The following is a 17,243-nucleotide window of genomic DNA, read 5'->3' as shown; positions in this document are numbered from 1 at the left end:
ATAAAAAGAAGGCAAATAATGATTTGAAACTCTGTGGATAGAGGTTCTCTAGACTCAACGCATTTGATTTTCTAGATTCAAAGTTTTAACAGTTTCAGTTCTTAACAGTTAGTTAGGTAATATAATATCGTCAGTTTGAACACGTGCACAATATGCATCTTAAAAATTGACGGGTAGATAGCTCAATTTAAAATTTTTACGATTAAAAACCAAAGGAAATAAAATTTAAGAAAATTAAAACTGAAATTAAACAAAATAATAAACCAAAATACAAAAAAATCAAAAGAAAAAACAAAGTCCATATTGAGAAGCTTAGGATAAGTTTGCATGTATTGAAACCATAAAATTTTGATTTTTTTTAATGCATAATCAAATATGCGCTTTTTACATGTCAAACTTCTTAAATTTCATACTGTCTAACTATTCAAACTAACAATATTCTACTCAACGGACAAATAACAAGTACTAAAATTGCTAAAATAAACATATATTGAAGCTAAAATTTAAAAGCAGAATATATTAAGATGTACTTTACCCTAAAAAATATAGGTAAACAGTGGAATCAACCTCAGTTAGGTTACTATAATTAATTTAGTATGCCACAAGTAGTATATGACAATGTGCATACAGAATACATAATCTTTTTCACTTGTTGAATAAAATTTTCAAAGAAATATATAAGATTTGAGCCATAAATGGGCTTCTTTTTTTTTAAGAATTTGGATCACTTTAATCAATCATTTAAAGCCCAAATCTTATTTATCTAAGCATCCATTTGCAGGTTGTTCATCACACCACTACGGATAAAATATTGAATCGGTGGTCCATATGGTATCACCTCTTCTTCCCTATTCCCTTGCCGAAGAGGTAACTAGGTGTTACACATAAAAGATTTGGGATAGTTTACAAGCATAGGCAGAAGAACAAAAGGGCAGTAGTCAGTGGTAGTGATGCATAGCTTTGCTATCTGTTGTGAAATTTGTTTGGTAACTGCTGCTTATTATTGGATTTCTTATTATTGGATCATGTGTCTGTACTAGATGTGAGTAGGAAGTAGTTTGGTATGGTAAAAGATCTTATTGTAAGGAAAGATAGTTATATTCCTAAAGGGCAGTTGGTAAACTTTAGAAAGCAGCTGTAGCTTCTAGTATACAAAGACCATATTCAATGGAATAAAACCATCATATTTCAGACAATAAATTTACTTCTTCTTTCTTATGAAACTCAAGGGCTACCAATAATCAAACCTAAGAAGAAAAGGCAAAACCAAAAGCAAGAACATCATCAGTTCAGCTTCAGATTTTGTCCTATAGGCCCTGTGACGGATCAAAATCTAAAAGACCTCATCGTTTGGTAATAGAGCCATGACCCCAAACTTCATGGAGGACTCGCATACCATGCATCAAACACATGATACTTTCAAAAAGATGTACCAAGCGTGCTCATGATTGGCTAGAGTGAGATTAAGGAAAATTAGATTTGAATGGGGACAACAGATTTTCGACAAGGAAGCACTTACCAGAGAGGTTTCAGGAGGGATTATCGGGATCAAAGCACAGACAGTATTAACCGTGGACGCCATGACTACTAGTTAGAGATTACAGACAACGTGTCCTTTGTTCAAAATTATCTCAAGATTGATTTCCCATGCTATGACAACACCGTGGATCCTCTACCATGTTTGAACTGGTGCGACTACTTCTTGCACCATTAGCATACCCTTCTAGAGGAATAAGTCTAGTAGGCATCCTTCCATCTCAAGGAAGACACCCCAATTATAATTTTTGAATTTGGGAAAGGTCGACTAGATTTGACTAATCTAACTGATTAAATTACAATCTATGATATTCCTTCAATAAACATTTCGGCATTAGTAACCTAGCCAAGACTATTTTCTCATCCTCAATTATGAGATTCATATTCAAGGTCGATGTGCTTTCTTTGTTGCTTAAGTTTGATTATTCATCCATATAGAAAAACCAAAACACATTTGAAAGTTTTGGTTCTTACCTTTAGTTCTGAAATAACAACCATGTTACAACACATAACACGTGGAGGTCGAATACTATAATATGCCAAAAAATAGTCTTTTTGGATATATAATATTTAGCTTATAATTTTTTACATAGTATTATATTTTTCTCAACAGTGAAAACTGTAGGTTGTTTATTGTTAAGTACATTCACAAAAGATGCAAAAAAATATACAGATACATCATGTGCACGATGGCATACAACCCTATCATACATATTACTTATCTTCACCACACATGCAATCTATTTTATTACAAGTTTAGCACATTCTATTCATCCATCATAATCAAGCCTGTAATACAATTCAGAAATTCTTCATAAAAGTTATCAATATATAATAAAAAATTCTTACCAAGTCGTGCTTAAGGATGGGCAATTTCGGAATGGCCAAGGCATATGTAATAATGCAATAATAGGACTAATAATCTAATTTCATCAAACTGTTGTTGTCAACATTTCAATCATTTGATTTAATATTACACTGTTTACTTCGCACTTCTAATTTTCTGTAGTATAACGAAAATATATATATGTACCACATGCCATACTTGTAATTGTTATTTATATTTGTGTCTTCATTCAGTTGAAAGAAAACATATGAATATGGTGATCATAAAGCTTATATGACAATTTTAAAGAAAAAAACACGAGTTGGCAAGTGAAACAATAACTGGTAGTTATTCATCACCTGCTTACGACACGAGCTATTGTTGGTTGAACAAATATATGAACCCTGAAGAGAAAAAAAAAGGACAAACTTCCATCAATAGTTCTTAACAACTTAAACAATTATATTTTGTGAAAAAGCAATCACTCAGTTGAAACTATCCCTGGTCTGATATCCACATGGGAGTAAACTAAGCTACAAGGACATTACATAGCCCAACATAGAACTTGAAACAGAACTGTTCCACTACTGCCGCATAAAGATTACATGATTTCATTTCTATGATTTCCAACAGAGTTGAGAAGAAAGTGAAAAATCAATTATAAGGAAAAGCAAACATAAGTAAGGGAATCAATTCTACCCCTTGTCTAGCCAAGGTCCAAACTCTAGCAGGAGTGACCTAGTTCTGGTCTTAACCTTTCATCATCCCTACTGAAATTTGATATCTTTATGCATAATATAACATTTCTATTTTATGAACTAAAACTTTCAAGAATGGTTGCTGTTGATTTTATTGAATATTACAATCCGATAGATACAAGTTTTTTCCGACAGAAATGAAATACACAATTAATTACATTGGGTATAATTTATTCTTATATCTTTTAACCTAATTCACTATATAAGATGTAATTAACTCTCATATTTTTAACTTTATTCGTCATTTCTCTAACACTCTCCATCAATTTGGGGAGTCATGTTGTTCATCTCCAGATTGCCAATAAGAGTTTGAAATGCTGAATTACTTAAGTATTTAGTCAATACATCCGCCAATTGTGAATTGATAGACATGTATGAGGTATATATTAAGCCACTGTCAATTTTTTTTTTTCTGATAAAATATCTATCTACCTTGATATATTTCATCCAGTCATACTGTACCACCTGTATCATGGTTAACTTGCTTTCACATTATAGACGCATAGAGTTTTCCCCCTTCTAAGATCTTCCAAAATTTTTCTTATGTATACCCTTGTGCCATTACTTAGAATTTTAATTCTGCACTTGATCTCACAACTACGTTTTCCTTTTTACTTCTCCAGGGAATAGGTTACCCCCAAGGAAGGTATAATATCTTGTAGTAGACCTTTTATTACAATTAATATTTTATAATCTATATCAGTATGGGCTTCTATAAGTACTTTATTACCTTCCTGTACATAATTCCTTTTCCAGGTGACCTTTTTAGATAATGCAATATTTTGTAGGTATACTTCTTTTAGATTGCACATGAATTAACTTATAACATTCATTACATAGGGAATGTCCGATCCCGTGTGAGAAGGTATATCAATCGCCCAACTAATCTGTGATACTTTCTTATTTATCGGCGTATCCTCTTCTACTATTCTCAATTTGTTATTATGATCAATATGACTGTCGGTTGATTTGTATGCTAACTTAGCAAATTCCCACAATAGGTCATTATTGTATTTTTATTGAGAAATAAAAATCTCAAATTTTAAGCGGACAATTTTAGTTTCCAGAAAATACTTCAAGTTATAAGTTCCTGAAATTCAAATTCTTTATCGAGAAACTATTTTAGCGTTAGTTTTCTTTCATTTCATCTTTTGTTACAATAATGTCATTAACATATATTAGGAGACTTGTAACGCCCCTTATTTCTAGGTGCTTGATGAATAGAGTGTAGTCTCCTTGAGTCTCCATAAATCCTAAGTCTATCATCATCCTGATGAACTTGTCGAACCATACTTTTGGTAATTGTTTGAGTCTATACAAGGTATTCTTTAGTTTAAATACCTTATTTGGTCATGGTTCTTTATCAAAATCTAGTAGAATATCCATGTAAATTCTTTTTCAAGATCTCCATGCACAAAGACATTTTGTACATCAAAATATTGTACTTACCGATCAAAATGAGCAATTAGTGACAATAAGATGTACATAGTGATCATCTTAGCTATTGGTGAGAATGTTTCTTTGTAATCTATCTCATATGTCTTTGTATAGTCCTTTTATATTGTCCTATCTGCCTTGTATTTGATTGTAAAGACCTATTTGCATCCAACCAGTTTCTTACATTTGAGTAAATCCATCATTTCTCATGTCTGGTGTTTTTTTCAAGTGCCTATATTTCTACATTCATAATATTTTTTCATCTCACACAATATAATGTTTCAAATGTTATTTTACCAATAAACTCAGTATTTAAACTTGTGATGAAGTTTTTATGGGATGGTGGACATTTATCAAATCATACAAACTACGAAATATGATAAAGAGGGTGTTTAGTGCATTCTCTTATACCTTTACGAAGTGCAATATGTAGATCATTATCGGACTGTATAGATTTTTCGATACTTATCCCAGTTCCAAGATTAAGATTGAATTCTTGGACTAGCTTAGGCCCAGTACTTTGCATTTTTCTCCCCATGTACATCTAAAAAAACCTAGAGTGTGATATGATCTCTTAAGTTGGTAAATGTTCTATTAGGTTCTAAAAGTTCTCTCGTAATAATGATGTTGGGGTGTGTGGTAATGATGGTGATAAATTTGTTAAGAATTATATATCTACATCTTCCAATGTAGGCTTTCCCTAAAGATAAGGATCTCTTAGGCCAACTTACATTCAGTATTCAGCATTTTCCTTCTTGTATACACTTGAGAAAATCTAAAGTTTAATATGATCTTTTGAGTCAATAAATGTTCTAGTGTGTTCTAAAGATTCTCTTGTAATAATGATGTTGGAATGTGTGGTAATGGTGGTAGGATAAAGTCTGTTAAGAATTTTGTATCTTTATCTTCCAACATAAATTCTTTTGAAGATAAGACTCGGTTAAGTAGAATTCTTGTTAAACAAATGTAACAACCGTGGGCACATAAAACTTTTGGGTGGACAGATGGTAACACTTGTACCCTTTTTGAGATGAGAAGTACCTTAAATATATTTTTAGGTCCATGGATCAAGTTTTCCTCTTTGATGGAAATAAATATGAAAGAAAGCGACGCACCCAAATATCCAAGAGACCAAATGATTTGTGACAACTACTACAATTTGAAATGTTTATAAGGAACTTTTGAAGTCAAGAATGCTGCTGGGCATGCAGTTAATAAAATGGGTTGCAGAAAAGATGGTTTCGCCCTAATATTATTCTGGGATGTGTTTTGGAACATCACATGAATCAAACTAAACATAAAAAGCTGGGCAACGTGGCTTCAATCGAGATAAAGAAAATAGCAACGTGGCAGGATTTGGCGGCATCAGAAAGGAATTAGGCTTAAAGGACAGATCTCGAATGAGTTAGGTCATTTGTGTTGTTAGCTCACTACAGTTTTGGTGGTCGTCTTCTCCATTGTAACCATATTCGGTTGAGAATATTTTGCAGGAATTTTGCCATGTAAAGTTTTTGTATTCTATACTCCGTAGAATGTTTCTTCATCATGGTAAGTCTCAATACAAAAAGATCCTTCTGATTGAAGTCCTTCTGGAGTATTATTTTCTGCTCTCTTCTTTCCCTCATTCTTCTCCACTATCTACCAATCTTTTCTTTATACTCTTACATTACAACAGTTATCGGGTACATGTCAAAGGTCTTGACAACAAGTTCTTTAAAAAATATATGCATGTGTGCATGTGTTAGTATTCGGCCCAAAATATCAGAATCCTTCTTTTACCTATGGTTATCCACAAAAGGAACATAGGGTTGCAACCATAATTTTTAAGCAGAAAATTTGGCCAGACCGAGAAGTTTATGATTAGGAAGACTAAGTTCATCTCATGTAAAATTTCTTAGCAGCCATTTAATCAGAAAATATACTAATAGATATTCAGATTATCCCTGTGCTTTCCCTTTCTTTCTTAAAAGATCATCCATGTGACTATAGATACTGATAATAAAAGCAAATTAATTACATTTTGATTAGAAGAAAAGAAAGAATTATGCCCACGTTGAACCCATCCACAACCCCAATGAGAGTAACTCATTACATTTGATGACTTAACAAACTGCAAGAGAAACTTACTTCGCTACCTGCCGTAATGGTCTCAAAGCAGGTGCATATAAATCATTGCATATGCAAATTACCTACATAGATAGACCATCCGTTGTAATACCAGAGAATATTCACTATCAGGCATAAAATGTATGACCATTTCAGACTTACAGGTCTTGACAACGACATGGTTTTCTGCCCCCTTTTTGAGGATGTCCTTCCAACTTGTTTGTTTCCATGATTTTCTTTTCCAATATCAGATTTCCTGTCAGCGGAGACCTACATCAATGACATCTAACTGAATCAGCATGTGGCAGCAGTATAAAACTAGCCATGCTTCAAGTAAGAAAGTGGTAAACTGGAACAGAGAATTAATCACACAAGATGATCCAGAAAAAAGGAAAGAGAGAAAAATCTCATTTCCGAGGACTATGATGGTGGTTTATGGAAATGATATAACAACTGATGTGCAAATATTGTATAAACTTACTCCAGTTGAAACTCTACTGGAATGATATTGATATGCACACATTTTATTAAATTTGACAGAATTGACAAATCATTTCTCCTTTTGTTAGATCTCTCTTTTTTTTATATACTTGACCCCAGCAAAGTATTTAACTGAGCATTCCCAACTGCTGAGCATCAAAAACTCCAGCCCTTTTTCTCACTAAATTCTGCAGAGAATCCACCATATCTGGGTCCCCTCTTTCATCTCCTACACAAGGCTCCCGAGTGCAATCTTAACTTTATTATTTCTCATAAATATTACAAACCGAATACTTTATCAAGAAAATTGAAATGCAGGAAAAAACGTTTACTGTACTATATCGTTAAGAGGATTCTAGAATTAATTAAGAAGTTAAAAGCAAACACATTAAACCTACAATTTAGAACCTAGTGGTTCAGCAAGCACCCAGAAATTCTTGAATAGTTGGGATCAATAAATGACTATGGGCATTATTCCTACCAAAAAGATGTTCATCAATACTACCATACTTCTATACTCTCTGAGCAAGTAATGATTCGGATAAGTGAGGATAGTTTTCAGAAACAGGTTATGTTTTCAAGAAACTTTTAGTAGCAGGAACTACTTGGTGCAAGCTTGTAAATCCTCCACAATATCTAACACAAAGAAGAAATACCAGCACTCAAAGTTAATCATTTTAGTACCACAAATAAACTCCATAAGAGCATCAAAAATGGAAATGAAGTCAAATACCATCTTTAAAATAACCTCCACAGCACCTTTTCCATCACCAAGAGCTCCATCTATTTCGTCAATCACCTAGAGAAACATCAGTTAGTTCCATCATCAGAATACCAAGGGCAAGAAACTTTTAAAAGATCTTATTGACAAGATTAGAAAATTGAACTTACCAAACATCTAGGACGGCAGTTGGCTGTGACAGAGTTCATCTGAACAACATCAAGGATTTTGGCTTCAATAGTTGATGATGATCGCTCGTCACTAGCGTTAACCTACAAAATCCAAGCTTTTAATCACATGAAACCTCCATAGAGAAAGTTGGGGAAACAAAGCCCCAACAGAGAAATGAAATGTGTTTAAACAGTAAGAAACTACCATATTTAGGCCATATTCAGTAGGTAAGGAGATCTTGCCCATCATGCCCAATATTTGGTGATAAAAAATGAACTGAGTAGGGTAATTCATTACCCAACTCTGAATGGGTAACCTTTTCCACCTCAATTGGGGTGACTTCAGAATGAATATAATCCTTTGAACTTTTTCTTGCGTAAATAAACCAACAACATCTTGCTGGAACTTGCACCACCATAATGGTTGGAATCTCCATAGACACACTGCAAATCTAGTAAGCAATTGGCTCTGGATGAGAGCCACTGTCTGGACAGGAATTGCAATTATCTGTCCTACGATTCACAGCATTTTGGTGGCAATTCACAGCATGGCTGTGAATTGCAACCATCTGGTTGCAATTACTGTCTGGCAGCAATTTACAGTTCGGCCAGGCTGGCTGTTACCTGCAGACATAACGCCACCATTTGCAGCTCTAAAGCTGGGATTCACGATTTTCTAGTCGTGTTTCATTCCCAGGCATTTTTTCCCACTTATAAAGTACTTTTTCTTTAAATTTAATATTATATTTTAAAATTTTTAAACATTGAAATTTATTTATTTCTCTTTTTTTTATTTTTTTTATTACTTCATAGATACATTTGTGCTAGAGAGAGAGCAGGAGAAGGAGAATCTATTCGGGTTTGACGGGGAAAGAAGGTAAAGAGAGAAGAGGGCGGGGAGTGGTGAATGGTGGGATACAGGTAAGCGAACAAGGCTGACCGTCCAGGGTTGTATAGATGGTGGAGAAAAGGCGAAGATTTCTGGTTATTGACCTAGTGTGTGAAGGAAGGTCGACAGACAGCATGAGCATTAGTGAGAATGAAAGAGGGTTTCAGGTGACGGCATCACTGGCGGAAGAAGATGTGAAGTGGTTGATGGATGCGTTTGTAGACTTTTACTGAAGAAAGGGAGGAAAAATGTGGGGAATGCACGTGGCCGGGAATAGCCACAGCTCTGGGTGGCTCTGGGCCGTAACAGACGGGGATTTTATCTAGTATTGACAGAGAAAGGGCGTGCAGTGAAGAGGATCTTTATCCCAGAGGGTCCCGAAACTGGTGGATGGTGGAGAGTTGCGAAACCGGTGTACGAACTTACAAACGCCCGCTGGTAAACCCGGACAGCAAACCGGGAAAGAGGCTCCGGTGGAAGAAAAGGAAGACGGGACTGAGGAGATGGAGATGAAGAGAGAAGAGTTTATAAATGTCCTCACTGTCAGTCGAACCTCCGCATCATGGTGGAGGTGGCAGACGAATGCTCCTTTGCGGACGTGATTCGGAGGGGATGAGGAAGAGTGAAGCGGGTAGGGACAGCGCAACCCGGCTCCATTACGAAGTGGGTCAAATTCAAAATTCAAAAAGGGAGCAAACTTCGGCTTAAATCCGATTGGGGGCTTAATTTATACGAGCCCAGACCCAAATGCAGAGTTTGGGCGTTGTTTTGGAGTGAACAGATTTGGGTTTAATAACCGCAGGATTAGTGAGTTAGGTAGGGAAAGGGACACTGATGGAGAGTCCGGGATGGAGAAAAACTTGACCCTGCTGGTGTTCAAAGAAAAAAAAAAATTGACTGATTGATCTGGAAGGAGGAAAAAATATGGGAGGTGGGCAGGAGAAGGAAGTGTGTGGAGGCAATGAGGATAATAGTTTGCTTTAGGTGATGCAAAACATCCAAATAATTAGCAAAATGGAGGTTACTCTCAGAGAAATGGAAGAGAAAATGATAGAGATTTTTGTTGAACTGATATGAGGAGATTGGAGAAGAAGGTTGTGATAGTGAATGAAAGAGAACAGAGGAAAACAGGAGATGGGGATCTAGGAAACTGAAAAGACTGCAGTCCTTAGTTAATTATGACTGCAAGAGGAAGTGCAGTAGGAGCCAGGAGGGCTGCGAGGGAAATAGTAAATGATTGAAAAAATCATCTATTGGAATGTATTGGGAGCTCAACGATAGGGGGATAAAAAAATAAAGGCAATTAGAGGGTGCAAGAACAGATGGAAACCAGATGTGTGCTGCCTCTAGGAAATCAAAATGGAGGAGATAGCAGGGAGAGATGTAAAGAACCTATGGCAGATGAGAGAGGTTGGATAATATTTCTTACCAGCAAAAGAGGCTACAGGAGGCATTATGGTGATTTGGAGGGAGGATCGCATTACTTGCAAGGAGGTGGTGAAGAGTGAATTTACGATCTCTTATCTATTTAAAAATTACAGTGGTGGATTAGTTTGGGTGTTACTAGGGTGTATTGTAATGGTTCCAGGGATGAGAGGAGCGATTGTGGAGCGAACTGGAGGAGTGTAAAAATAAATAGGGCGAGAAATGGGTTAGTGATTTTAATATGGTGTTAAGGAGGAGGGAAAGATCGCGTGAGCAATTCTCCAGTAGTTATATAAATGAATTTAGGGGACCAATTGACACTTTGGGGTTGATAGATTTACCATTGATGGGGGAAAGTGAACATGGACAATCAAAGAAATCCTCCAGTCTGCTCAAGGATGGACCAATTTTTGATTTCTCACGATTGTTTTCTTAAATTTTCAGGTATTTGCCAGGATGTGTTACAGAGGATGATCTCTGATTTTTTCCCTATATGCATAATGTCCGATGGGGTTCGATGGAGTTCGACTCCATTCAGATCGGACAACAAGTGGCTTAAAGTGGAGGGCTTTAGGAGCTTTGTAGAAAGAGTTTGAAAGGAGACTGTTGTGTGGGGAAGGCGAGTTATAGAGGGGCTAAAAAACTCATCAATTTGAAATCCACCATAAAAAATTGGGTGAAGTAGGAGAGAGGGGAAGGATACACAAGGAAGATAGGGAGAGGAGAGAGATGTTAAAGGTAGAGTTGGTGAATAGGATGTATATGGAGGAAATATCTTGGAGACAAAAGATTAAGGAGAAATAGTTGGAGGGGGATCAGAACGCCAAGTAGCATGACAAGTTGTAGAAGAAGATGCAATTATGTGGATAAGCTGATGATTGACAATAGTAGTATTTCGAACAGTGATAGCATGAAAGCGAGTATTACAACTTTTTCTTTTACTGTGGTGGTCAATGATGGACCTTCTTTTTTTAGAGCTTCTAGAGGTTTAGGGCAGCATGACTTTTTATCTCCTCTCTTGTTCATCATTGTCATGGAAGCACTACATAGATTGTTAGAGAAAGCTAGGGATATAGGAGATGTGGTGGTGGGGAGTGGTGATCATCCTGTGGAGGTAATGCACTTATTCTTTACTGACATTACCCTGATATTCTACCAGTCTGATAAAAGGATGATATCGAATCTTAGATGTATCTTTTTGTGCTTCCAAGCTATCTCTAGGCTGAATATTAATTTGAATAAATTAGAGTTGGTGAAACTTAGGGATAGGGGTGATGGAGACAGACTTGTTGTAGCGTTGGGTGTAATTCTGCAAAGTTGTCAATCAAGTACCTAGGACTCTCATTAAGGGCCAGTATAAAGATGTGAGGACTTGAGATTCAATAATAGAGATGTTTGAGACAAGACTCACGGGTGGAAGAGACTTTTTCGTCAAAAGGCGAGAGGTCAACTCTAATCAAAAGTACTCTCACCAATCTGTTTATATATTTCTTATCTACATTGACGGTTCTGGTAAAGATTACTAAAAAGTTGGAAAACATTCAATGTTAATTCCTTCGGGGTGATGGTGAGAGGATTAATAAATATCATTTGGCGAAATGGGATGAGTTGAAGAAGCCTATGAAGAAGGGGAGTTTGGGGCTTAGATCGCTTGTTGACATAAACAGGGCCTAGCAGGAGAAGTGCTTCTAGAGCCGAGTAAATTAAGACTCAACAGGGTGGGGAGTTAGGGAGAGGTTTGTCAGTGAGGTAGTGAGGCCTCATGGGATGAGATTATGGACGAAGATTGGGTCAGGGAGATATCAGTTCTTGGAATGTATATAGTGGAAGCTTGAGAGGGGCAATAACATTCACTTCTAGGATGACTAGTGGATTGGGAGGGGTAGCCTTAGGAATCAATTTTCAAGAATATATGTTATTGCTCAAATGAAGAAGATGGTGGTAGAGGAGGTATTCAGAGGTGAAGATTAGTGTGGAGGTTGGAGCCTGACTAGAAATTTAAATTATTAGGAGATTGATGAATTTGCGGCGTTTCTCCTACTGACATCCAATGTCCAACTGAGAGAAGACAAGGATAAGATGGTATGAAAACTAGAAAAGGATGGGATGAAACGGTTAAGTCCTTCCACGCTCACCTTGTGAAGGAAATTCAGAAGGATGGGATGTTGACTGTTAAAAAAAGTCGTCCTTCCTAATTTCCTAATTTCCTCAAGTAATCCGTTCAGCACTTCCATTACAATAATGAATAACAAAAGAGATAATGGATCACCCTGCCTTAATCCTCTAAAAGCCCGGAAGAAAGACGAAGGTCCACCATTACCCATCACAACGAAAGAAGTTGCCGTTATACACGCCTTCATCCATCCTCTCCATTTCCATCCAAAACGCATCTGACCTAACATATAATCAACAAACGTCCAATGAACATGATTATAAGTCTTCTCCATATCAAGTTTACATAAGACACCATCCTTTCTACTTCGCACCACCTCATCAACCACTTCACTAGCCACCATAACTGCATCCAGAATCTGCCTACCCTCAACAAAAGCATGTTGACACTCACCAATCACCTCTCCAAGCACCATTGAAAGTGTTTGATTTAGTTTTCAACCTCTAAAATTTTTGGTTCTGATTCGAAACTAAACCAAAATTCTTAAAATTGGTTCTAGTTCGATATGAAAAATGTTCAAACCAAATCAAACCAAAACCCAAATTATATATATATAGTTAGAAAATAATACATAATATATAGTGAAATTAAATAACTAAAACCACTTACCATGTTTGCCCAAGAACTTAAAATTATACCTTTCTCCAATGCTTGGTGATAGTTTCTTTCCATTTCTTGTTTCTCCTCTTCTTTTCTGCCTCTCACCTACAAGCTCACACACTCACAAAAGCCCTACTTTCTTCCTCTCAATCTTTCTTCTTGCTGCTAAAACCTTCAAACCATGAAGGTTTCAACAACTTTCCTACTTTATTCATCTTTTCATCGTCTCTTTGTTCTGTTTAGTTTTCTTCTTCATTTATACACAAGTACACAACTCTTCATTTCTTGCAACATAGAGAATGCAAAGAACTGAGTTGACAATCTATCAACCAGATCCAGAAGCATTATAGATAATACAACTAATTTCTTTTATGAATCTTCTTCTAGCTTATTTGTATATGTAACTTGTTTATTTCGTGAGAAATATTGTTCAACATACATGATTATGAATGTGAATTATTATTTTTCAAATGGAACTTAGTTTAGAAAACACATAAAGGATCAGTTTAAACCAAACAAACTGAATTACTCTGGTTTGTTTTTATGGTACATTTGTTTAGTTTGGTTTGAATTTTTTAGAGATCAAATTTAGCAAAGTTTAGTTTGGATATAAGGAGTAAACCAAACCAAACCAAAACAATCTATTTATACCCTTACTTTTGGATGTCCATTTTGAACCAGACATTCATTTTGTTCATGAATGCTCTTGCAAGTCATCTACAATTCCAATACTCTGTTCTTATTTGAGAGTAACTTGCAGACATCTTCAGTGAAGGGCTTACTTCCGAAAGATTCCAAGAATTATGATCCAACACATGAGCGATCTTGTGTTTAGCTTGAGAGGGAACGATAGAATATAATACTCTGTTATATGTTTGGAATTTCTTTGTATTTATTGATGAAGCATATACCCTGTTTGGGATTTAATTTATTTGTATTAATTCTTATTCAGTGTCTACCTAAAGGCGGATTTTTCTGTGTAAAAACATTATTAGTTTATTAATACAAAAGAGAATGACTTTATCCTAAGTTTTACACATTTGTGCTAGCCTACTGATATTCTTATTCAATTATCTCAAACATACACATAACCCTTACCTTACAAGTCATTCTTATTCAGTGAAGGGCTTACTTGCGATTCATCTGGGTAAAAGATGCCACACATGGCCATAAGGCATAAACAGAAAAGTTAAAAATTTGCTAAGAAATTTACCGCAAAAAGATAACATATACCAGCATGCCTATTCAGAAGTTATTTGTGGAAATAAAGAAATTACTCCTATATTGTGAACCCAAACCTAGCAAGCATGCCTTTAAGCTATAAAAAAGAATCAAAGATTATCTCCACAAAGAAAAAAGCATATAGATAAAAGCATCAGAAAAAAAATTATCACTAATTAAAATGAAGTAGCCTTGAGTCAGTGATGATTCGGATGATTCTTGATGAGTAAAAGATAAAGATGGAAACCTCGACAACATGATATCCACAGTGCTTGGCAGCTACATGTGCTAGGGTGGTTTTCCCAAGCCCTGGGGCACCACAGAGTAGAAGGACCTACAATGACCATAAGGTTCAAGTAAGTCAGGGATTTATATTGAGTAAAATCTGTTTACGTATAGACATGAACGAAAAATGGTTTATAACATTATCAGAAGTGGCTTAATCATATTTACCTATATCAACTCTTATTTTCATAGAAAAAGCCATATTATTAAAGAAAATGGTACAATTACATAAATGGAAAATAAGATATCCTCCTAGAGTCTTCTGATAGAAAACTCAACATGTCCAGTATCACAACAAAAGCCACTGAATATCAAGATATACCAAAGTTTCTATGGAGCATAGAGATAGCAATATCTGAAAACTTCCCTAGGGGCTTTTGCCCATAGGGTGGCCAAAATGTTATCTTTCCCACTAATTCTGGCTCGAGAAGAGCAATTATTAAACATCTTACAATCCTGTTCAAGCCAGAGAGTCTATAATCCAGCGAAGATAGCTCATTGCTTAGAAGAGTTTAGCAACTTTTCTTACTTGTCCCCATGAAGACAAAAACTCATCAAACACTCAACTGAAGGGGGAATCACCCAAGCCAATCCAAACATATCAAGCAATCTCGTCGACCATTTCCAAGCCATTTCACAATGAAGGAACAAATAAGTATGTGTCTCATACAGTTGTTGACACTTACTAAAGATACCTGGTGAGAAAGCTCCATCAGGCCTAAGAAATTGCAGCAATTCATTAGTACTGGATATGCTGAGAACAACAATCCATGCAAACACCTTTCCTCTGAAGAAACTTGACCTTTTCAAAATTCATAGGTGAAAGGAAAATGATAACAATTTGGGTCTTGTGATATATGTTCAGAAAAGAATTTCATCTATATAATTTCCAAGGGGTCCAATGTCCAAATTCTGGTATTAGGTTGTAAAGCATGAAAATTATTCTCAACTCACGACACAGATTGATTATGCTCTTGAGAGTTTGTTTTCTACATAGAGGAACTGTTAAATAATGTACATATTAGATTAATTATAATTAATTGTCTATTTCTTTTACCATCTTAGAAAATCTTCTTATAAGAGTCATGATATTCAATAAAGACAGATTCAACTAATTTTCACATAGTATCAAAGTCAGTTTACAAACCCTTACACTTTTTAACAAATCCTATCCCAGTTTTCACTGCCAAAATAATACAACCCCAAAAGGGGGCAGCCTTCATTGGCTTCCACCAAAACCTTAGATGCATGTCACCACGGACCGGCCATCTCCACCACGATTGGCCTTCATCACCGAATCCAGCCTCTCAACCACGTTCCAGCAGCACAACTGGTCTCTATTCGTGCACAGCCCAGTTGTGGCTGCCATCCAACGTCACTTTGCAATTGCCTTGAAGCTTGCATCTTCCCTTTTCTTCTTCACACGTCGCCCAAGGCTTCTCGCGTAAATGTCTTGTGTATCCAAATGCACTTTCAGGCTTTGATGTCTCAATTAGGGAACCCTACAGTTGCACAACCAAAATTTGTCCAATCTAGCTGGGCCATCACCATCCATACAGGCCTTAACTGTATAATCAAACCAGATCCCCGCCACACAGTTGTGTAGCCAACGTTGGCCCACCACACCAACAACACAGATCAGCTGCTTTGCTCCTCTAAGTGCCGCAACCGACATGGTTACTCCACCAAACACCAACTTGCTGCCACAGTCGCGCAACCTTCTCTGCAAGCCACCTCCTATGTCATTCTGCTGCATAGAACCATGCGTCCATACATTGTGTGTTTGTTCAGCACAGCCACTCCCTTCCTCTGCGGCTATCTGCAAGGTTCAGCCTCACTCCTGCATCCAGTTGTCCCAACTGGTTCCAACAAGTTTGCGCGCAGCCACACATGCTCCGGTAATTTCTTCTCGTTAAATTTTATTCCGCCTTAATTATCATATAACTCTTAAAAGATGGTGGAGGTAACATTCCAAAACACTAGAACACACTCCCACATGGGAATTCTAACCGTGAATTTCAGTCAATCCAGGTTGCCTATCGCTTCACAGACAAAGATCATTTGAGTTGATCCTAATTAAATTGCACCACCGTTAAAGGAAAAGCCAATCTCAGTCATCCTTTGAGTACTAGACAACACCTAAAGACTCACTCTAAATGCTTGCAAGAATAAAGATTCCATGACCATGGCATGACTCTGAAACTCCATGACTCTAAAAATCAGCAAGCTCATGATACTCCGGTCTACAGTAAAAGAAGTGTGGGATATCATCAGGGAAACCTGTAAGGCAAACGGGACAATTGAAATATATAAAGCAAGACTGATGACAAAGAACTACATAGAAACTTATGGAACAAACTATCAGAAAACATTTGCAGAGTAGCCAAGATAAACACTTGCAATTCTTGTTGTCCTTAACTGCCTACTTTGATTGGCAACTATAAGAATTCTATATGAAAAATATTTTCCTCCACGAAGACTTGAAAGAAGAAATCTACATGGAGATACCACTAGATTTTGATAGAGAAACAGGACCAGATATAGTACGTAAATTGAGTAAGGCACTACATAAACTCAAGCAATTTTCAAGAACATGATTAGGCAGGTTCGTAAAGG

At 36.3% G+C, this 17,243-nt stretch overlaps 1 protein-coding gene across 4 annotated transcripts in view; it reads right to left on the bottom strand.

Annotated features, from left to right (window-relative positions):
- CTF18 (P-loop containing nucleoside triphosphate hydrolases superfamily protein) overlaps positions 1 to 17,243 on the bottom strand; it is a 52,590-nt gene that overhangs the window by 20,090 nt on the left and 15,257 nt on the right. For all 4 annotated transcript variants that reach the window (XR_015817682.1, XM_088215374.1, XM_088215373.1 and 1 more), the window contains exons 5-10: positions 14,590 to 14,676; positions 8,035 to 8,136; positions 7,877 to 7,942; positions 6,826 to 6,933; positions 6,685 to 6,746; positions 2,722 to 2,766 (exon numbers count right to left, since the gene is read on the bottom strand). Coding sequence is in view for 3 of the 4 variants with exons in the window: in XM_088215374.1 (XP_088071500.1) it covers positions 2,722 to 2,766; positions 6,685 to 6,746; positions 6,826 to 6,933; positions 7,877 to 7,942; positions 8,035 to 8,136; positions 14,590 to 14,676 (470 nt within the window). In the remaining variant the exon portion in view is untranslated. The remainder of the gene's footprint in view (positions 1 to 2,721; positions 2,767 to 6,684; positions 6,747 to 6,825; positions 6,934 to 7,876; positions 7,943 to 8,034; positions 8,137 to 14,589; positions 14,677 to 17,243) is intronic.

The sequence above is a fragment of the Carica papaya genome, chromosome 3, assembly GCF_054855325.1.
Source record: "Carica papaya isolate Zhongbai chromosome 3, ASM5485532v1, whole genome shotgun sequence".
NCBI lineage: Eukaryota > Viridiplantae > Streptophyta > Magnoliopsida > Brassicales > Caricaceae > Carica > Carica papaya.
This window is presented reverse-complemented; position numbering and strand designations above follow the sequence as displayed.